The sequence below is a fragment of the Brassica oleracea genome, chromosome C4, assembly GCF_000695525.1.
Source record: "Brassica oleracea var. oleracea cultivar TO1000 chromosome C4, BOL, whole genome shotgun sequence".
Lineage (NCBI taxonomy): Eukaryota > Viridiplantae > Streptophyta > Magnoliopsida > Brassicales > Brassicaceae > Brassica > Brassica oleracea.
The window spans coordinates 35,308,383-35,329,862 of record NC_027751.1 but is presented as its reverse complement, the minus strand read 5'-3'; the positions used below and the strand labels follow the sequence as shown (position 1 = coordinate 35,329,862).

At 40.4% G+C, this 21,480-nt stretch overlaps 5 protein-coding genes across 6 annotated transcripts; 3 read left to right on the top strand and 2 right to left on the bottom strand.

Moving 5' to 3' along the window:
- The first annotated feature begins 1,732 nt into the window (after window positions 1-1,732).
- Window positions 1,733-4,777, top strand: LOC106342145 (pre-mRNA-splicing factor 38B). 2 transcript variants are annotated; one of them, XM_013780996.1, is made up of 5 exons: window positions 1,733-1,836; window positions 2,207-2,549; window positions 3,171-3,251; window positions 3,555-3,626; window positions 3,885-4,777. In XM_013780996.1, the coding sequence occupies exons 2-5, from the start codon at window positions 2,259-2,261 to the stop codon at window positions 4,605-4,607; spliced, it is 1,167 nt and encodes a 388-aa protein (XP_013636450.1). In that variant the 5' UTR covers window positions 1,733-1,836; window positions 2,207-2,258; the 3' UTR covers window positions 4,608-4,777. The 2 variants fall into 2 exon arrangements, with proteins under 2 accessions (XP_013636450.1, XP_013636452.1); XM_013780998.1 differs by having other exon boundaries at window positions 1,752-1,836; window positions 2,214-2,549.
- Window positions 4,778-4,869: 92 nt separating this feature from the next.
- Window positions 4,870-6,871, top strand: LOC106342146. Its single transcript, XM_013780999.1, has 9 exons — window positions 4,870-5,155; window positions 5,236-5,295; window positions 5,376-5,423; window positions 5,625-5,757; window positions 5,840-5,916; window positions 6,087-6,185; window positions 6,281-6,351; window positions 6,437-6,527; window positions 6,618-6,871. The coding sequence occupies exons 1-9, from the start codon at window positions 4,928-4,930 to the stop codon at window positions 6,732-6,734; spliced, it is 924 nt and encodes a 307-aa protein (XP_013636453.1). The 5' UTR covers window positions 4,870-4,927; the 3' UTR covers window positions 6,735-6,871.
- A 173-nt stretch (window positions 6,872-7,044) lies between these two features.
- Window positions 7,045-8,196, bottom strand: LOC106342147 (microsomal glutathione S-transferase 3-like). Its single transcript, XM_013781000.1, has 4 exons — window positions 8,002-8,196; window positions 7,747-7,822; window positions 7,489-7,661; window positions 7,045-7,170 (listed from the first exon to the last, which is right to left on the bottom strand). The coding sequence occupies exons 1-4, from the start codon at window positions 8,112-8,114 to the stop codon at window positions 7,095-7,097; spliced, it is 438 nt and encodes a 145-aa protein (XP_013636454.1). The 5' UTR covers window positions 8,115-8,196; the 3' UTR covers window positions 7,045-7,094.
- Window positions 8,197-9,500: 1,304 nt separating this feature from the next.
- LOC106343038 (helicase sen1-like) lies at window positions 9,501-12,809 on the bottom strand. The gene is made up of 5 exons (XM_013782151.1): window positions 12,589-12,809; window positions 11,953-12,486; window positions 10,527-11,795; window positions 10,108-10,432; window positions 9,501-10,034 (listed from the first exon to the last, which is right to left on the bottom strand). The coding sequence occupies exons 1-5, from the start codon at window positions 12,709-12,711 to the stop codon at window positions 9,565-9,567; spliced, it is 2,721 nt and encodes a 906-aa protein (XP_013637605.1). The 5' UTR covers window positions 12,712-12,809; the 3' UTR covers window positions 9,501-9,564.
- Window positions 12,810-16,631: 3,822 nt separating this feature from the next.
- Window positions 16,632-19,399, top strand: LOC106338754 (uncharacterized protein At3g60930, chloroplastic-like). The gene is made up of 5 exons (XM_013777656.1): window positions 16,632-16,973; window positions 17,047-17,628; window positions 17,684-17,724; window positions 17,817-18,522; window positions 18,599-19,399. Exons 1-5 carry the CDS (start codon window positions 16,632-16,634, stop codon window positions 19,397-19,399), a joined length of 2,472 nt encoding a protein of 823 aa, XP_013633110.1.
- The last annotated feature ends 2,081 nt before the right edge of the window (window positions 19,400-21,480 follow it).

The following is a 21,480-nucleotide window of genomic DNA, read 5'->3' as shown; positions in this document are numbered from 1 at the left end:
TGATGGCGACCAAAAGCACGGTGAAGCGACGGTGGCTGCAACGACGGAGCTCGAGTCGATACACAGTTGGGACCTTGTAACCAGTGTAGATATTGGTAGCTCGAACCCAGAATTGAAAGGATCGTGGCCATGGACGAAAGCTGTTGGAGATCTTCTCCTGAATCTCTTTGAAATCGAACCCTTGCATTTTGTTTTAGCAAAGAGATAGATTGTGTTTATCTCAATTTTCTGAGGGTAGTGGATTGTGTTTATCTAAAATTTAGGAGTTTAGAATGAACCGATGGATTGTGTTTAGCGAACCGATGAATCTCTTTTTTTTTTACTTTATAAATTGTATTAAGAAAATAATTAGAATATTATATATTTTAGCATTTAATTTAAGGGTATAATTATATTTACAGAAATTAAAATTCTAAAGGAACAAAAATTTAGAAAAAATATTAGAGTGACAAACTCAAGTTGAAAGTGTCTTTTTTTTCCAATTTTTTTTTTTTTCTGTATTCATTCAATCTTTATGTCATCTTAGAGTTTTTGAGATCAATCAAGTGCACAGTTCGCAAAGGTTATATTTTGTCCTCTTTTTTTATGTTTCTCAATTTTTGTTATTGTTGTTGAGAATAACACAAAAATGATGGGATAAATTAGGCAGCGGAAATAGACCAGATCTATGTCAGATCTGGTGACGACGATGGTAGATCTACCTTGGATCTAATGGTTCACTATGTATAGTACGGTGGTGACATCGAAAAACTTGTAAATGGAAAGAGTTTTCGCAAGGAAGAATTTAGTATGTGGTAAGGAACCAAATTTATGCAAGAACTAATGATGGCTATGGTAGATCTGTACTAGCAAACATTAATCAGTGGTCTGCATATTTCATGAAAAATCTTTAAAAAATAACTATTATACTAAAACTAACACATTTACTATCTGGTTATCGTCTAATTAACTACCATTATTTCTGATCATTTTTACATGTAGCCAATGTTCCCTACATATGGAAAATGTTGTTTTCTTGTTTTTAGTTTTCAAATTGGTGTTTTATATAAGACTTCACATAAATAAATATATGGCTTTTGTTTTTTATTCCTTGTTTTTTCTTAACGAAGATTCTGGTTTTAGAGTGGTATTTGATGATGGTGGTTGCTGAAAGTGTGGACGAGTAGGAGTGGATGTGATTATGTGAATATGAAGGCACCCAAAAAATCAGATCAAACAAAATAAAATAACACTAGAAGATGACTTACGAATACATAAAAGAGTATCTACATACATCACTGTACAGACGCATGAAACATTTGTTGACCAACGTCCCTCCCATAGAATGATTAATAACCCTAATCTTCTTCTTTTTAGAGCATTATAAGCTGATTACAAACATAAAACAACCAGCACAATGACGAGGGTTGGTTAACACTAAGCCTTAATCAAAATCAGAAGAGATGTTGTGAGTTTTCAATTGTTGCATATAACCCAAACGCACTTTATTTTCCCGGAGTCATGATCAACACTGTTGAGAATGGAGGTAGTGATACTCAAAATAAAGAAAAATCACTTGTGTTTCAAGTCGGTTGTGTTTTGGTGTGTAATTAGTACTTTCAACTGTGTCTTAATGTAAAATTCTCTTAATTGTTTCTCAGCATAAGAATAGAAATATATTTTAGCACAAGGGTGAAATATAAAATATCGAATAATATGAGGTCATATTTGAAAGTTAGCCAATAATTATAAGTTGAGGCTTTTTTATTACGAGATCGCCGTTTGCGGTTGATTGGTTTCCTCTTCCTCTTGAACGAAGAAGCCCTATAATCTCCATCACACTTGCTCCAAATTCAGGTTTTCTCCCTCTCTCTCTCTCTCGTTTACTCCTTGCGATTTCAATTGAAATATAAGTTCAATTACTCTGAGAAATTGTTTTAACCGCCGCTGACATACACAGCTCCGAGTTGTCTCTTCTAACCCTAATCGGTATGGTTTTTCAAGTTCCGTCAGAAATTGATATCGAATTTCACTTTCTATTTTCTGGGTTTCACGAAATTCAACTCCTTTACGGTTTAATTTTACATGAGAGCATCGACAAGCGATTTCTAGGGTTTCGGGTGAATCTAGGATTTTCAATTTTAAGACTAACGATTTGTTCTTTGTTTCTCTATGTCTTTAAATTGTTTATCATTCGTCCCTTGACTATAAAGTTTTAAGCTTTTAGATTTCAGGTTTCGGGGGGGGGGAGAGAGTCGTAGTAGGCTTGTGAGCATTTCATGGCGGAGATACAGACTAATGGAAGAGCATACGAGTCACTCTTGGAGAAGGTTCTTTCGATGAACATTGTCTCTTCTGACTATTTCAAAGAGCTTTATGGTCTCAAGACTTATCATGAGGTCATTGATGAAATCTACAACCAAGTTAGCCATGTGGAGCCGTGGATGGGTGGAAACTGCCGTGGTCCTTCCACAGCTTATTGTCTTCTGTACAAATTCTTCACCATGAAACTCACAGTCAAGCAGATGCATGGCCTGTTGAAGCACACTGATTCTCCTTATATCAGAGCGGTAAGTGAATCTTCTTAACCATTTTCTTGTGCATATTTGTGTGCTCTTTGTTTCAATACCTGTTCCTCCAGTTACTTTGATACCAGCTGAGTTGTTAGTCTATGTTAATAATTAGAGAGCCTCTAACATCATTCCTAATCTCTGGGTTCCATCTTAAACTAATCTTTTCTCATCCCGTGTTGAAGGCATGAGCCTACACGTAATTTTTTTTTTTGTGTTTTCATAACAGATTTTCACAACCAGAAACAAAGTTGGGTTCTTTGTGTTGCTGAGTGTTTCTCCCACCATTATTAATAAGACCTTTCTTTGCTAGCTGTATCTGCAGATCAAGGTTTGAGGTGTCTTTTCTATTTTGGATTCTCTTATCTCTAGGATCACCTCACTGCCCATTTAACAGTATATAAACAGGCGACTGTGATAATAATCTGTCTAGCGTACTTCACTCTTAGTTGGGCACCGATGGTCCATTTAAAGTTCTAGGATCTGTGTGAAGTTTTTTCTCTTTTAATCGTGAGCTTCCTTGCATTTCGTATCTATGTTCCTCAATGTCATAACAACTTGTGTCATCTGTTTTTATATGTTAATTGCTTTTGATCTGACCTCGTGTTACTATATGTGCAGGTGGGATTCTTATATTTAAGATATGTTGCAGATGCAAAGACGTTGTGGACATGGTATGAACCATACATTAAAGATGATGAGGTAACCTTCTTTATCATGTTCTTAAGAGTAACATACGATTATGGATAACATTTTACAGATATCAAGCTCTCAAGAAATATATCCTACGCATTTGCCTGTTCATACACCTGGATTCTTGTAGTTTGTGTGTGAGTTTAGCATCTTATTTTTCTATAGTTCCTCAAAATATGTTTCTTTAGAATGTAGAAGCTCTTGTTAGTATTAATGAGGTGGTTATGAATTAGAGCTTGGATCCATATAGTAGAATGTTTTGTGACCTGAATCAGAATGGCTACAGTTATAACGCATCTTACTTTGCTTCAGGAGTTTGCACCAGGGTCAAATGGACGGACGACGACCATGGGTGTTTACGTACGTGATTTGCTGCTTGGCCTGGTGAGTACCAAATCATAAATAAATAAATAAAGCAATTTGGTTTTGCTATCTTTGTTATTGAAGACGTAGTTGCTTGTTCAAGTTTTGCATCTGTATCTCGAAAATCATCTAAGTTAGTAAGAATGTGAAGATGTATTGGAAGTTTATTTTATGTATTTTCTGTTTGCTTTAGTAAATTTTCATTAGAATTTGACCATATATAAGGTGTTTTAGAGTTATTTATACAACCTGAATCTGATTTTGTTTGTTTTTTGGCAGTATTACTTTGATACATTGTTTCCACGTATTCCGGTTCCTGTGATGCGTCAGATAGTATCAAACCTAGAGAAGTTGAATTTACCAACAAAACCATCTGGTTCAACGGGAGACATGTCCCGTGGCTCTGAAGACACTGCCCGTCGTCCACCATCAGTAAAAGCATCCCTCTCTGTTTCATTTGGGCAGCGTGCACCTCACCGGGCCTCCACCAGAGGCTCCTCTCCTGTTCGCCGTCCTCCACCTTCTGGTTATGACAGAAACGAAAGGGATGAACCGCAGCGTCGGTCCCCACGGAGGAGCCAGAGCCGAGACTATTATTCGGACAGGGACTCAGATAGACAGCGGGAGAGAGGGAAGGACAGAGAGAGGGACAGATACAGAGAAAGGGAGAGGGATTATGGTAATGATAGGAGATCAAGGCGTGACTATGAAAGCAGAAGCAGACGCAGTGATTACGAGGATGATAGAAGCAGACACGACCGTAGAAGCAGGAGCAGAAGCAGGAGTAGGAGCAGGAGTGTGCAAATTGAGCGTGAACCAACTCCTAAAAGAGACCATGGCAACAAGGAGAAAGCAGCTGCGACTGTTAACAGCAACCTCGCAAAGCTAAAAGATTTATATGGAGACGCGAGTAATCATAAAGGAGGGGAAGAAGGATATGGAACAAGGAGGGATTCAAGTTCAGAAGAAGTGATCAAGCTTGGTGGTTCCTCTTGGAGGTGAAAACAAAACCAAAAAGAAAAAAAAACTCTGGACTTGAAATGCTTCTTCTATGTTGTAGGATGATGCAATGTTGTTTTACTTTTACCGTTTCAAACTTCCAGCAACCTATTTGTTACAGAATTCATCTTTTTTTATCTTGAATTGCTTCGACTTTGTACTGTGTCTTGATTTTCTTACTCTACAACTTTGTTTATTCTGCTAAAAACATATATAAATTTAACTTTGGTTGTTAGTGGATGCAAGCAAAAAGATTCGTCTTTTCTCGAAAACAATTTATATCCATAAAATCTAAAAACTAAGTGTATCCATTTTTTATCAAGATGGATTCTCTTGGTCTGGTTCAGCCTCTCCACAAACTCTCATCCACCATCTTCTTTTCACGGCAGCGAAGAAGTCCTCGTGTGATTCCTTTCTCATCCTCCCTGAAACCGTTACCCTCGAAAAGAGTCAATCTTTCGAAACCCTCTACCCTCACATTTGCTCTTGCTGAATCAGATTCTCCTAAACCTTTAGAAACAAGCTCGAAAACTCTTCTCCTACAACTCTCTGTAAGTGACAAAACTCTGTTTTCTGATAAACGATAAGTAAAAAAAAACTGAAACTTTGTTGTTGTGTTGTGTTGTTGCAGAAGTGTTTCGATCTTCCATCAGATTACTTCCAGCAGCTACCAAGTGATCTTCGTCTCGATGTAAGCCCCTTCTTCCTCACTGCTCCAAAGCTTACAACTTTAGTGATATGCAACGCCTTCTTTTAATTTTATCGTCCCAGTTAAATGATGCTGCTTTTGATCTCTCCAATGGACCCATCATCGATGAGGTTAGTTCCTGCTCACTTCCATTGACCACCAAATCATCTGAAACTTGTTCATTGCTTAATGTTTAGAAAGTTTCATCCTTATTGTAGCAGAAGCTGTTTCTCTTTTCACTTCATATTTGCTATTGTAGTGTTTTTTGTAAAAAAGCTAACATCTTTGCATCTCTTCCTCGAGGGACTTACCTCTGAAATCTATTTTGGTAGTGTGGTCAAGAGCTTGGGGAGACGTTACTGAATCTGTCCCGTGCTTGGGAACAAGCTGACACATCAACCTCTCGTACTTTAGTGAAGATACTTCCCGAATTGGAATCTTCATTGACAGATGGTGCCAAATCAGGTAACTAGAAAGAAAGTTAGCTCTATAGTATGTCTTTCTACATCTACTCATTCTCGTTTTGTTTTTTTCTTTATTGCTTCAGCCTTTGGGAGGCGTCTGATATCTGCAGGAAGAAGGTTCAGGGGAATGGGACAGTATGGTCAAGGTGAATTACAGAAGGTACCTGAAACGTAGTAGGTGTGGTTTCTTCTACTGATTGTTTGATTATGATAATGATTAATCGGATTACTAGTCTTAAGGCATCAAACTTAACCGCCTCAATAATACAATCTATGGTTTGTCTGTATGGATCCGTGCCTACAAGAACTAACGTTGCTGAGAACCCGCAGATTGCTAAAGCGATGATTACAACTGGAGAGGTTCTATCTGCAAATGCATCACCTGCCTCAGTTGGTAATGAATCCAAGTCAAACACGAGGATGTTTAAGGTGTAATGCTTTAATAATAATGATAATATGATTTCTCCTCTACGTTCACTGAATCTAATTTTTACAGAGAAGATTTTTTCTGTTTAAAATTGCAGTTTGGGGAGCTTCAGGTTGCTGTGAGTCCAGAGAAAGCATACGCTGGAGCTGCCATTGCATTTGTGTTTGGGTATTTGTGTGGAAGCTTTGTTTGTTACTTTTTTTGAAGTGTCTCTTGACAACATTGTAAAACAGTTCATTCTTGGATTGAACAGGATACTTTCATGGCAAATCAGTCAGGGAATCCAAAGCACACCAGAGAGCTCATTGCAGTATGCTAATGACAATGCGTTGCTACTCGCAAAGGTTTGTGGAATATACTGCATTCTCTTGTTTTGAGGGTTTGTATATTAAACACATTTGTGTAATGTATTTTTTGGTTGTTCTTCTGGGCAGTCTCTAAGAGGGACTCTTCTAGCTACGTTTTATGCGTCAGCCGTCTTGTCAGGCTTCACAACAGCTGGGCTCCTCCTTCTCGCTAAGCAGCTTTCATCAGAGAAAGACTCATCATAATCACTCCGGGATGATCTCTAATATTAATAATGTTTATTATTGTATCTACTACAACCTTTAATTCTGTCTATTAAACTGTGGAATGGGTTTTGTTTTAGAGCAAATGAAATCTCTTTGATATGAGTGATTGAAGTTGATCAACCATTAATTAGAGAGGTTGATGTTTTAGGATAAATATACATATGCTAATGTTGTAATCAGTTTGTTAGCAACTTAACATAAGTGAGCCATTAATCAATATTCTTTTCACCTTATTGACCAGAAAGTTGGCTTTATTACAACTAAAAAAACACTGAGCATTTAAACTCTGAGAGAAACCAAAAGAGTATAGCAATAACCAAAAGCATTTAAACGTTAAGCTCAGGCGCGAAGCAGTGTAATGGCAAACGAGATTGTGCAGACGGCAAGACCTAGCATTGCCAAGAAGCCATATTTCCTGCACAACAGAGGAACCGAGCTAGATTACTAAATTTAATGTTTGCATGAAGACATAATGGTATTGTTCCATGACCAAAAACGTAAAAGCTAAGAGAACCAAAACATTTAAGCAATGAAAGTGAAAATACACTTATTAACTAATCATGCCACAGTGCGAGAATCAACAATGCAAAAAAAAAAAAAAAATCAGTTTAGGTGCCTTTATTATAGTTATGTTTCGACCATAAGGAGTAGTTAGTCTTTCGAGTTGAAAATTAGGAAGCTATAACTTGTTAAAGCATAAAAAAAAAAAAGGAAGAGGAAGAAGAACACAAACCCGATGGTGAGGCGCTTCATAGGATCACCAGTGGAATAGCCTTTGAAGTAGAAGAATCTGCTAACGTTGTAGAGCAAGCCAAGGGCTGCACAGATGCAAGGGTGCTTCATCCCACCAAGGATCATGAGTAAGAAGTACATCGGCATCATCTCTAGTGAGTTCTGGTGACCTCTCTGCAATTCAAAAAAAAAAAAAACACCCAATTACGTCTCACATCTTGAATGAAAAAAACACTGAGGGAAGGAAAGGGTTTGAAACCTGAACACAGTTGAAGAGCTTAGCATCTTTGTTTTCAGACTCGGTTGCGTATAGTGTTGGATACGCAACTTTGTACCTGCAGTTTTATTTATACATCATTTGTCATCCCAATATCGAATCCAGTGAAAAAGTCAACGCGAGATCCAAAATCGAAGATTGAATATAGAGAAAAGCTCAGACGCAATACATAGATAAATCTCAACTAAAACTGAAGGCGGGAAAAGCAAGAAAAGTGGATAAGAATGTTGTGGAAACCTCTTGCGAGCTCCACCGACTTGGAATGCCATCCAGAAATTGAGTACACAGTAGAAGACGACAACGATGACCACATATCCGTACTCTTTCGGAAGAACATCGCCAATAGCCATTGATGCTACCTTCTTTGTTTTTTTTTCAGATCGTCAAAGTTGAACACCGATTGTTTGTGGAAGAAGAAAATAAGTAACGGTGAAAATGATTATTAATTCTTAATAATTAATTCTTAATTCAGTATGTTTAATTTATAAAAAGGTTATTAATTCTTAATTCAGTATGTTTAATTGTTTTATTAAAGACAACTAGATCCTGATCCACGCGCCTATTAATTTTCTGTTTTTAATTATTTATTTTATTAAATAATGTATTTGTAATATTCGTTCATATTATATTCATTAAGTAAGTATTTTTTTTTTGCATCTTAAACTATCTATTTTTTTTACGAATGTGTGATATCATATAAAAAATATAAAAAAATGAGTATATAGTTAATTAGATAATTTTAAAAACAGAAAAAAAATTTTGTGTGCGATATCATATAAATAATGATCCGCCCAGTTAACAAAAATCATGATTATTTTATGTGTAATTGTTTTTATTTTGACCATTTCCTTAAAACTATATTAAATTTTACATATTTTAATTACGGCTTGTTTAGCCGTCGGGAGCTGTGAGTGCCGCGACCAAAGCAGCTAGCTGGTCGTTGGTCGTCTTTTGGACTTCGTCTTGACGAGCAAGTCGAGCCATGATAGAGCTCATAAAATCTGCGGCGATGGGTGGCGCGGCTTCGGGCGTTGGTGTCGGTTCTCCGCCCGGAGCGCCGAAGGTGGCGTCATCTTGAACCATGTAGATCTAGAACGTTACTTTAGTCAGCCCCACGGTGGGCGGCAATTGTTTGAACGGGATTCAGTCGACTAAGATGGAAGAAGTCAGAAATGGGATGGCTAAAGACGTTTTATTTAGATTTGGTTTGAAGGGTTACAAGAGTGACAAGAAGATTCAAGAGCAACAAGATAGAAAAATAACAAGATCAAAGAGATAGTCTAAAACCCTAGATCTAGCCGCTCAGTGTGTTCAATGGTCCAAAAGTCCGCTTCTTGTTGCTTCATTTTCCCTTCTTATAGGACTCATGCCTCTGATGCCCTAATTTGGTGCCCCTTTGGGCCTTGATGCGAGAGGTCGAGTATAAGGGCCCGAACAAGGCTCCCTCCAAGCCGGCCACTTTTAGCCGACTTACTCGACCGGCTAAAAGTACTCTAAGGTCAAACCGATAAGTTTAGCCACTGAACCGACCAAATCGATCCGACTTGCTGGATTAGGGCCTCTTATACGATGAGCCTTGTGGAGGATGTAATCCATCTCCTACATTTAGTATGTTTAATTGTTTTATTAAGAAAATTCTAATTCTTCTTGTTTTTAAAATAAGAAAATTCCAATTCTATATGTGAAATTTGGAAACCAAAATAGAAAATACCATAATAAAAATCATAAATCCCACACAAAGCTTTCATAGGAAAAAAAAACACAAAACAGAAAATGAGACAATTTAAAAAAAAAAAAAAACTACCAACCACCTCTTCCCTTATTCCTCCCAATAGAAAGAGTTCCAAAACTCGAAGACACATCTTCCAGCAAAGCCTCATTCATGGCATCTCTCAGATTCTTCTCATCAGCAGCTTCAAAGAAACATCCACGTGACCTTGACTCGCTTATCAGCTTCCCCCATATCGAATCACTTAGTGCCAAAGTCGTCTCGTTCCCAACCACCCACAAACAATGCCTCGCTCTAGTCAGTGCCACGTTTGCTCTCTGCCGGTTGCTCAGAAACCCCACTTTGCCGTTACCGTTACTTCTAACCGTTGAGATGATAATAATGTCCTCCTCTCCTCCTTGAAACCCATCGACCGATCGAACATTCAAAGTCAAAAGCTGACCTGATGATAAGGAACCGACTCTCTCTTGGATGGCTCTGACTTGTCCCTTGTAAGGTGAAATCACCCCAACATTCACCTTCATCCTTCTTTCACTTGAAACTGTTACAAGTTTAAAAGCATAGTACGAATAAAACAAACAGATTCATATATTATTAATTACTAATCAAAATACCTTTGAAGAGACTAGATATGATCTCAGCAATCACAGCAACTTCAACCATGTTCTTAGGGCTATGTCCATCACCGAACTCTTCTTTACCGCGACCAACGTTGATAAAAGAGAAGGAACCAAACATGTTTCCTAGAAGAAATCTCTTCTGATATATGATTTCTTGAACAACCTCAGCATCTGTGATCATCCCACCATAAAACTCATTGTTGGGGAAACGGCTAATGGAAGGATGCATCCGGTACTGAACGTTAAGCAAATGCTTGTTGTGACCAAGCAGAACCAACCTCTCAAACAAACTTCTTCCGAATTTTGCCTTTTCACAAATCTGCCAGAGATTACAATACCATAATGAACACTAGCTAGTTGAAAAAAGAAATATAGTAATTGATGTATGACAAAGAGAGAGGGAGAGAGAGTACCTCGCTTTGAACCATTGCCGGTAACTGAAGCTCATCTCCTATGAGAACAGCGTGACGCAGACCAGAAAGTTGCAATGCAGCAACAGATTCACATTCTTTAAGCTGAGCTGCCTCGTCAACCACAAGAAGGTCTACAGACCCTGTCCTCTCAGCACTCATTTCCGCCGCACCAGACGCTGTGCAGAAGATGATATGCGCGCTCTGCAGGCAAAATGCCCCAATGTTTTTACTTTCCAACAAGTAAGGAATCTCAAAACGTGCTGGAAGTAAACGTAGAGCCTGAAGGCAATCAGCACTGATGAGGCTGTTGAAGTAATCGAATTTGAAACTTCCCTTGTTGAAATCAGATTTAGAAGAATTCTCTTGCAAGAAGTCACGAACACGGTCAAGAGCTTGCTGGGCTGCGATCATATACTTAACTTGCTCAGATGAAATGTAAGACTTGGGAAGATGCGTGTACAAATCAACCATATCCGTCTTCAGTTCTTCACTTGAGGCATTAAACTTCTCCCTTACAAACTCACCAAACGTAGGAATGTGTACAGCTTCTTGTTTCTTCTTCTTTTCAGTTTCTTCCTTCATTCTTTCAACTTCTTCAGTTTCTTCCTTCATTCTTTCAACTTCTTGCTTCGTTTTCTTTTCAGTTTCTTCCTTCATTCTTTCAACTTCTTGCTTCTTCTTCTTTTCAGTTTCTTCCTTGATTCGTTCAGCTTCTTTCAACTCATGTACATGTCGCTCGTACTTGGTCTCTGTGTTCTCAAGAAAATTGATCAGCGATTCTAGTCTATGCTTCCATCCAGAAAATGATGGCGGAAACAGGTGACCAAGTTTAACAACGCGCTCATCAAGAAACACATCGAGAAGAGGATGATTCTTTTTTATCCCCATTCTGTCTCGGTTTCCAGATAAAACAACATTCCCCAGCCCGTAAGTTGGATGCTCTGATGAAGAAGTTTCCTTGAACAAAGACAAGAGCCTTGAGGCTACTTCTACAATAGCTGTGTTTGTAGGAGCACACACAACTGTTCTGCACTTAAGCTTGAGAAGGGAAAAGAGAAGAGTTGCGACCGTCTTTGTTTTGCCTGTACCAGGAGGTCCCCATATCAATTTCGCACTCGTTTCGTGACTACAGTTCCTTGACTTGATGCAACCCAAAACTGCGTCTTCTTGGGAACGGTTCAATGTCGCTGAACGGATTACAGGCGAAACACGGGCATAATCAGAACTAGCAACATCAGTTCGATTACAAAGACATTGTTCTGTAGAAGCCTGCAACAAAAGAAATGTCAAAATATATAAATAAATAGAGTTTTAGCAAAAAAAAATAAAAATAATTGCAGTTTAAAGAATAAAATATCATGAATACATAGAAATACTAAAAAAAAATTGGAAAGGCAAAAAAAAAGATTAATTTCCGGAGACGTACCAAAGAATTTTCTTGCAACACACTCTGGATTAGAGTCGAACTGGGATCTTCGTTGTGCAAAGCATTCCAAATTCTTATGTTTGTAGTTGTGTTCATGAGAAAAACGCCGAAACGAATCAAGTGGCCGTTTTGTTTGTATGGGAGAATTGGGTATTCATGGAGAGAAGGTATAGCTCTAGCCGAACGGACAAAGACGGTAAGATCACCATCAGAAAAGAACACGTAGGCGAGGTGTAGAGGATTCAAGTCATCAATTCGTCTTGGCCTTTCCTTTGTGAGAGCGATAACATCTCCACATTTTGGCTGGTACGTTGCATTAATAGTACCTGTGTTCTTGAGTGTTATTTCGTAAACACTGTTTGATGAACTTCCACTTCCTTCCTTTATTTCCACAGAATGAATTTCAAAAACAGGAGATCTTGATAAGGATTTGAAGGTGGATGATAACTCAGTTCGCGTTTCCTCGAGTAGATGAGGAACGAAACACCGACGGTACTCTTCAGCGGATCTAAACCTGTCTGGTATTGTCTTTATCTGTTACCAAAAAAACACGCCCATTTTATTGATAATGTACTAGTAAAGTACGAACTACCAAGGATTGAAGCGTTGAAGAGAAGAGTTAACAGATATGAAAACCTGATGCTTGTAGAGATCTCTATTGAGAATATCTTTGATAGACAAAGAAAATAATCTCTCGGCAAGACTGCTTTTCTCCTTCTTTTCCATGTCCCTTCGTCTTTCTATAAGAAGATTGTTCATCAAAGCAACGATGAGAGAGAACCTGATTTTGCTAGAAGACTTAGTGAATAAGAATCAAAAAGAGACGAAAGAGAGAAAATCTTGTGTGAACTCTAATAGCACCAGGGTATCTTTCAACAAAAAAAAGCAATGTATGGCCCCAGTCATGAAATAAGGACTCCTTGTGGGTGTCGCAGGCTCCACCCACACGTGACGTTCCGCGATTTGTGCGTCTTTTAATTTTTTTTTAGTCAGACAAAAAAAATAAAAAATTTAAAAACCCTTAAGATAATGGTGCTCTTAAAGGGAAGGCGAAGGCCAAAGGTCCAAACATAACTTTAAAGATGATCTCAAATTTCAACATTTGCCAAAATATATTTGTTAATGGGATTCAATTATCTAGCATGCGAAAAGTCTACGTACAAAATTACATTTAACTTTGTTTTGGTTTACGAGAGATTATTTAACCGTAATCTCTATTTACGACTAGGGGTATTTACTCCGCGCAAGCGTGGAGTTGTGGACATAGTTCTTGTTTCATCTCAATATTTGTTAGGGTTATTGTAGCCGTGAATTTTACGTTTTGGGTTGATCATTGTTTTTCAAGTTTTTTATTGTTATAGAGTTAGAGTTGTGATGATGAACTGTGTATGCACTGTTCTCCACTAATGAATGACTAAACTGTGTTATTAATGTGAATGATATAATTTGTGGTGTTGCTTGTTGTGTTACTGAGACTTATTGTTGTTGAGACCATCTCCAACCACTACATTATTTTAGTGTTAAAACTACACCATTTTAGTGTAGTTTTAGCACCAAATTTCTTTTCATCTCCAACCACAACACCAAATATCACACTAAAAAAATATTCTTTATTATTATATTATTATATAAAAGATTCTCTTAACTATTTAATATTTCAATACTCATTATTCTTATAACATACAAGTAACTATTTTTAATAAGAACTAGATTAACAATTTTAAAACAATAATTATAATTATTGAATAATACTTTAGAAATACATATGAAATTAAAATAACTAAAAACATACAAATGAAAATACATATAAAATTAAAATAACTAAAAACATACAAAAGAAAATACATTGCATAAAAAAATACATTACATCCTACTAATTATTGGAATTACCATATTCACCCCACAAATGTTCAATTAGTGCATCTCGAAGTTCAAAATGAGAATCTCGGTCTTTGGTTTTATTGTGCCGAGCTAAGAATTCTTGAAATCGAGCATCATCAACACTTGTCATCTCAACTTCTGCATTTGGAACTTCAGCTTGTTCTTCAATTGTTGCATTGATATCACGTTCATCCTCTATGATCATATTATGCATTATGATACAAGTTGTCATTATATCATGTAATACCTTTTTGTTCCACATGCGTGATGGTCCTGCCACAATTGCAAATCTTGACTGCAATACTCCAAATGCACGTTCAAAAAGGAAAGAAGAGAATAAAATATTATTCGCATATTTGAATTTTATAACTGATCATGCGTCTCGTGCTTACATCGAAAGTAAAAAAAAGAGAAATTTTAAGAAAACGAGCTCAAACAAGTCAATCTGATGAACAAGGAGAAGGTGACCAATACCAATATCATGGATCACAATATCGAACATCACAATATCAAGGAGATCAAGCCGGAGGAGAACCATCTCAAAGAGAACAAGTTCAAGGTGAAAATCAAATGTCACCAAATGATCAAGAAGATTATGCCCCGTATTATAACTATCTTGATGGCGCTGATAATAATTTTCCGGGCTATTAGACTATTGTGTTAGCTTATCTGATGTTTTCAATTTTTTTTTTTGCAAATTTATTTTCTTGTATGCACCTTTTATGTCTGTTTGGTGTTTATTTGGATAATTTTATGTATTTAAAATAAATTTTATGTATTTTAAATCTGTTTTATGTATTACACTAATTAATCATTTATATTAACTAAAACTTTAAAAATACATGAAGCTTTATGATAAGTAAATTTAATATCATAATTACATAACAGTGAGTTTTATTTGTATTTTGGTGAAAATAAACATAATCAATTAAACTAGTTAAACAATAAAAGAAATTCAAAAAAAAAAAATTATCCCGTCGCTACAGTGTCACACTAAATATAGTGTAACATTGTTGCATAAAACAGCATAACACTATAATGCCGTTGAGTTTGCCGTCACGTTGGAGAAGAAAAGTCAAAATTTTACACTATAATAGCGTTTTCACGTCTTCCTTGGAGATGTCCTGAGAGTACCTTTTGTTTCTGGATATTTTTTCTTCGGTTTAGTTGTGTAAGTTATGTGTATTAAGTAATAATTTTTTTTATTCTTATTATGTTGGTTATATGTTTTTTTTTATTTTTAAATTTATTGCTTTTACCGGACTTTTAAAACAAATATATGAAGACTTGTAAAAATAACTATAAAATAAGTGACAATTCGTATTTGGGCATTAATGAGTTTTAAATGAATATATGTATTTCTCATAAGAAGATAATAGCATTGGCACGTTGACATTGAGCATGTAAGCTATTTTCATAAGACAAGAGGAGTGAGCGTAAAATAAAGATTTGTGTAAAATTAGATTGATATGTAAGGGAGATAAATAGACGACCACAAATCTTGGGTAGGAACTATTTTTGATTATTGATGTTAGCACAATATAGACAATAATATAAAGGGACTTATGTGTTGATTGTTTTTACGGATCAATGAGGAGACGGATAACTACTCGAGTTGTTTCTTTGGTGAGGTCAGAGCCCTGGACAAAACGGATTTGCCCAACCACATCTGCGAGTTTAAATATCAGTTATGATATCGAAACATAATATAAACCCAGATGCAATATGATAATATACCTGAGAGTTCTAGGTTTGTGTTCGCAATCACTTAAAGATTGTCGAACAGTCTAATCTTGACTGGAGATTGATCTCAGGAGCACCCGTGATGACTTCATCAATAATGGTTAGTGAGATGAAACGAATGAGGAATAGATGATCAGTTATCCTTTTTGTTGCTTCCTTTTCCCTTCTTATAGGACTCCTGCCCCTGATGCCCTAATTTCGTGCCCCTTTGGGCCTTGATGCGAGAGGCCGAGTATACGGGCCTGAACAAGTCTCCCTCCAAGCCGGGAACTTTTAGCCGACTTACTCGACCGACTAAAAGTACTCTAAGGTCAAGCCGATAAGTTTAGCCACTGAGCCGACCAAATCGATCCGACTTGCTGGATTAGGGCCTGTTATTCGATGGGCCTTGTGGAGGGATGTAATCCATCTCCTACAATAAGTCCCCCCACCCCAGTTCACTTGTGAGCGACATGGCGGTCTCAGTGAATTTGTGGGCCTGGTTTATTCGGATAACATACTCTAATGCAAAGGATAGCCCTTCCCGTTTAGTCGTCGGTATGTGCTTTTAGTCGCATGACATCCTGTGAGCGTCTCTAGTCGCTTCGAGTAATGTTGAGTCGTTGATGCGTGCTTTCGCTTCTCAATCTTTACGATGAGATGCAGTTTACTCGGGCGATACATCATTTTGGATAAAGTGACGGGGATCGGTTTTGTTGGTTAACCGGGGATCGGTTTAAATCAAGACCAGGAATTGATTCCGGCCAGACAACCTAATTGAAAATCGGTTCGAGCGAGAAACCGAACCGTCGCGAGTAGGTTTCTGGGCATTTAGGCGGCCTTTTGAGGCCCATTTAGGCCTGTGTAGATCTAATGATTGTGCTCAGAGAACGTGCCTTCGTTTTTGCTATAAATAGACCTCTTTCCTTTGCTTTCGTCATTCTTCTCTGCAGATTCAGGTATCCCGTTTTCTCTCCCTTCTCTCTACTTTCTCTTTCTCTCTCTAGATAGGGTTTTCTTCGTATAGAATCGTTGGTATCGTTCGGCGGTTGTAGTCATCCCCTGAAATAAGGAATATGCCTCCAAGAAGTCGATTGTTGCGAGAAGAGAAAGGGAAGGACATCGCAGATTCTCCGAGTCCGACCAGAGATGTGTCAGCGCCCGGCAGTCCTCTGGACGATTTCGACTCGATTCATCGCGATGCTCTTCGGGACACGGAAAACATGACTCTATCTCAGCGTCTTTTGGTCGCTGATGCTCATAGGGTGACTCGTGATGAAGACGCTGATCGTGTTGAAGTTGGGAGCAGTGATGTGAGCGGAAGCGAGGATAGAGGGAGAGATCAAGGCGATACCGCGACTGGCTCCGAACGTGGCGACACTGATGAGTCTGATCGGTCTCCGACTCCTTTGAGACAGGTCCGCGAGAGAGTTTGTTTTGACCAGATAGACTGTCGCCCAACTGTTTACCATCCTGGTGGGATCTTCGAAGAGCTTGCTCCGCTGCCACCCGGACTGCTACGGGACCCGCGGGCTCAGTCGTGGGGGGAACGTGTTTGGATCTTCTGCTTCTCATCATACCGTGAGGGATCTGTTAAGGGCGAGCGGTGGTGCCGGTGTTACTTACATCATCCCGTCTGCCGAGCAGCGTCCCTGGTCGCCTCCGGTCGGTTACCAATGTGTGTATGAGTCCTATTTTGGGGATCATACGAAGCTATGGTTCCTGATTCCCCGGTTAGTGACGTCCTACGCATTCCGCCGAGACATCGTCATCTCTCAACTTTTGAACGGGTCGCTGCGAATAGCCGTCATGCTAATGGTAATGGCAGCTGAGATGGACATCTCGATGAGCGTGAGGGTCTTCGAGGAGTTGACTTTCACGAAGGCGGAGCCGAACGGAATCTTCTCGGTGAAAATGTGTTCGAACTACAATGTCTTGACCGGTCATCCAAATAAGACGCATGATTGGCAACGCGCGTATTTCTTCGTGGAGTCTGCTGAACATGCTTTCGAAGAGCCGTCGGGGGACGACTACCGCGTTCTGTGGAACCGGCAACTCGGTAGAGACTCGCCTGTTGGAGTTTTGTTTTAGTCGTTATTTCTAACTTTTCTTATCCTTGTATTTGCAGTTCGTCATCCGAATACACGGGGTTCCGGATCTAAGCGCTCTGTTAAAAGGAAAGCTGCAATTACTCACGAAGAAGTCAACTTCAGTCGATCCTCAGGGACCGTCTAACTCTGGAGTTGACGTCACTTCTGAAGGTGGTGGAACCTCCCCAGAAGGGGCCTCCAGAGAGGAGGGCCCTATTGCAACCGATCAGGGGGGACGGCAGAGACTTCTGCTTCTGGTCCCAAGAAGAAGAAAAAGACCAAAAGGACTAAGGTGAGAGCGACTGACAAGGTTCCTCCCAAAGAGTCTGCTCCCCTTGATGCGACTTCCGAAGGTTCGAAGTCCAAAAAGAATAAGGATGGGAGAAAAAGGTCTCGTGGCGGGGCAGAAGGGCAAGAGGCCGTTTTAGTCAAGGCGACATCAGATGGTCACCCGAGGAAGAGGACTAAGAGGTCTGTTGAGGCAGAGCCCCGTCCTTCTACCTCCGACGCGAACGCTGCTGACGTGGCCATAGTAGACACTGTTGGGGAGGCCAGTGGTACTCCTGGAAAACTGTCAGAGGAAAGGAGGAAAACCTGCTCGCGAGAAGGAGGTTCTGGTGGTGAGCTCACGAGGTCTACTCCAGACTCTTCTGCGAGAAAAAAGTCTGGATCTGAAGGTTCCGTAGCGAAGAGAAAGAGGATTGAATTCCCTGATCGTGTCGAGTTCTCTTACAACGAGACGACTCCCCTGATCCTTAATCCTCTTAGGCGCGCGGAGCTGACGCGTCATATTCGTGGTGGGACGAAGGAGATGCCGCAACTGGAAGACCTTTACTTCAGGAATGAATACATCGATGTTGCTTCCTCGAGAGCGCGGGTATCTGCGCTACCTTTCACCTTTCATCTCCTTCTTTGATTTATTGGGTGATGGGTCCGTGTTTGTCGTTTTACAGAGTGACGGGAGCCTGAACTTTCTTGTCGAGAAATACGACAGCGCCCTGAAGCAGACGATGATCCAGTTGGGATCTTCGGAGAAGCTCGCTCAAGAAAGATTGAAGGCCAGTGAGAGGGTAAGGGCCGAGCAGAAGAAGGCTAACGAGAAGGCTGCGAAGGAGAAAGAAGTTCTTCGGGTGAAGTTCGAAGAGCTGGAGGGTAAGCTCAAATCCGCCTGCACAGCCAAGAAAGAGTTTGCCCGAGAGAACACTCGCCTGGAGCAAGCGACTGCGATCCTTGAAAAGGAGAAGACTGAGGTGCTTGAGGAAAGGGACGCTGCGGTTGAGAAATTGATCAGGGAGAGGCAACGCTTGAGAGACTTCCGGGGACTCGAGGTTACTCGTGAGAGGGAAATGGTCAAAGCTGCTATGACCGAGAAGGCAAACCGCTGCTTTGGTCACGTGCGCGACCATTTAACTCGCTTGGATGCCTTTGGGAAAGCGAAGAATCTGTACGGTCAAGCTTCGGGGACGACGAAGTGCCTCGAGATGATAAGGGCAAGTGGGACGGAGATTCCACAAGAAATGATCGACGTTTTTGCCGAGCAGGAGAAACTCTACGAGGCGGAGGCTACGAGGTTCTGTGTAGGTCTGCTGTCTGATAGCGACCTCACTCTTTCTCTGCTGGTTCTCCCTTCTCGTTTCGTCGAGGACAGGTTTAGAGCGTCGTTTGATCCTTATGGATCGAACGTAGATTTGATCGGACCAGGGACGGTTTCTCAGCTCATCACCTCGCTCGAAATTACCGAGGAGCCATCGTAGGAGCCATTGGTCGATGTCATGTCGGTCCCGGCTGAGCATGTCGGGGTCCCGGAGGGAGGTGACCCTGGTGAACGGCCAGAGAACGAGAACCTAGAGGAGGTCCCCGGGAAGGACAAACCTGAGATAGGAAACACTCCGGTTCGAGAGGAAGAGACCGGGAACGTGGCATCAAGGAACCAGTCCTTGTCTCGGATTCTTCTTCTGAAGGACAAGAAGGCGAAGAGGAGGAAGACAATAGAGCCGAGGAGACGTCGTCGTTCCAGCCCGTTGAGGAAGAGAGATGTTCCTCCGCCTCCTGCTGTGGACTCTCTTGTCTTTACTTCGGTGGAAGACCCGACTGTTGCTGCTACCGAAGACCCAGTTGGTCCTTCTGCTCCTGGGACGCCAGAGGAGGTCGGTCAAGATACTGCACCTTGAAGCTTTATCTGTGTCTTCTCTTTTCTTTTTGTGTTTGTGGTCTTGATAGACCCTGTTGTTGTATTACTAGGCGTACTCTTATTTTATCGGCAAGTCGTTGTTTTCAAGCAGACTTTTAGATTTGCGGGTTGTTGTGTTTCCAATCTGTACTTGCAATTTTTCTAAGTGAATTTCAGTTATCTTTAGAGTCTCACGATATGTTCGCCTAGAGACAATAAATCCTTGACCTTTAGCTTTTGCAAATAGATAACGACACAACCCGCTAAGAGACTTTGCTCAGTTCTTGTGGTGTTTCGATTGAGATAACGTCTAGACGCGTTTTTCTACTTTGAAAACAAGAGACTGAGTCTAAGAGTAGAAGGTTCTTTTTACGCGTATTCTCAAAGACTATCGAGTAAATGGGTAGCTAATCCGTTACGTGTTTAGTCGAGAAAAGGTCAAAGATTCACTCCGTTTGGTCGGTCAGTGCTTTTTGGGCGCAGGTGACTCGCGACCGTTTGGCCCTTAGGCTAAATGTCTGATCAGGACATAGCTAAGAGATGGAACTAGAGTGTCTGCATACCTCCTGCTGGAGGTACGGGAGCCGTTGGGTTCGACAATCGGTATTTACTCGATCGGAGTCGGAACAAAGAACAAGATTTTGCCTTTGGTTTTGTTACAGCTGGACCGGTTAAGGCTGCCTACGTACCTCAGTTGAGAATCAAGCCATTCGTAGTTTATTTTTCCCGAGTGAAAGTGGCCGTTGGAAGCGCAATTACTCGGTCGACTAGAAGTGACCGCGGAGGTGCATCTACTCGGTTTTTTTTTTTTTTTATGGGTAGAAGCTTCTTAGATGCATTGAGTTCCATGCTCTAGGCACTTCTTCTCCGCTTGATGTTTGAAGTCGGTAGACTCCTGGTTTCACCACTTTGATGATTTTGTAAGGTCCTTCCCACCTAGCGCCGAGCTTGCCGGCGTTCAGCTCCTTAGTGTTCTCGAACACTTTGCGCATGACGAAGTCGCCGAGTTCAAGGGGTCTGGCTCGGACCTTTTTGTTGTAGTAACTCTCTATCTGATGTTGATAGTTTTGGATTCGCAGCAAAGCCTGGTCCCGTCGTTCTTCAATTTCATCGAGGGCATCAAGCAGCATCTCCTTGTTGAGTTCGACATACTGGGGCATTTTCGAGCGTCGGAGGCTTGAAACGTTAACTTCTGCGGGAGCCATAGCCTCAACACCGTATGCAAGAGAGAAAGGTGTCGATTTGGTCGACCCTCGTGGTGTTGTGCGGTGGCTCCATAGAACTCCGTCGAGTTCGTCGGCCCAATGACCCTTTTTTAGGTCTAATCATTTTTTAATGCCGTCGATGATGAGCATGTTCGAGGACTCCACTTGGCCGTTTCCCTGTGGGTAACGAGGGGTTGAGGGGCTCAAACGAATGTTCCATCTGCTACAAAACTCCTTGAAGTTGCCCGACATGAACAGTGATCCATTATCGGTAACGATTTCATACGGTAGACCGTGGCGGCAGATGATGTTTTTCCAGACGAACCCGCGGACTTCTTTGTCGGTGACTTGAGCGTAGGCTTCAGCTTCGATCCATTTGGTGAAGTAATCAATGAGGACGAGAATGAAACGCCGCTGGCGGGAGCATGGAAGAGGTCCTATGATATCCATTGCCCATCGC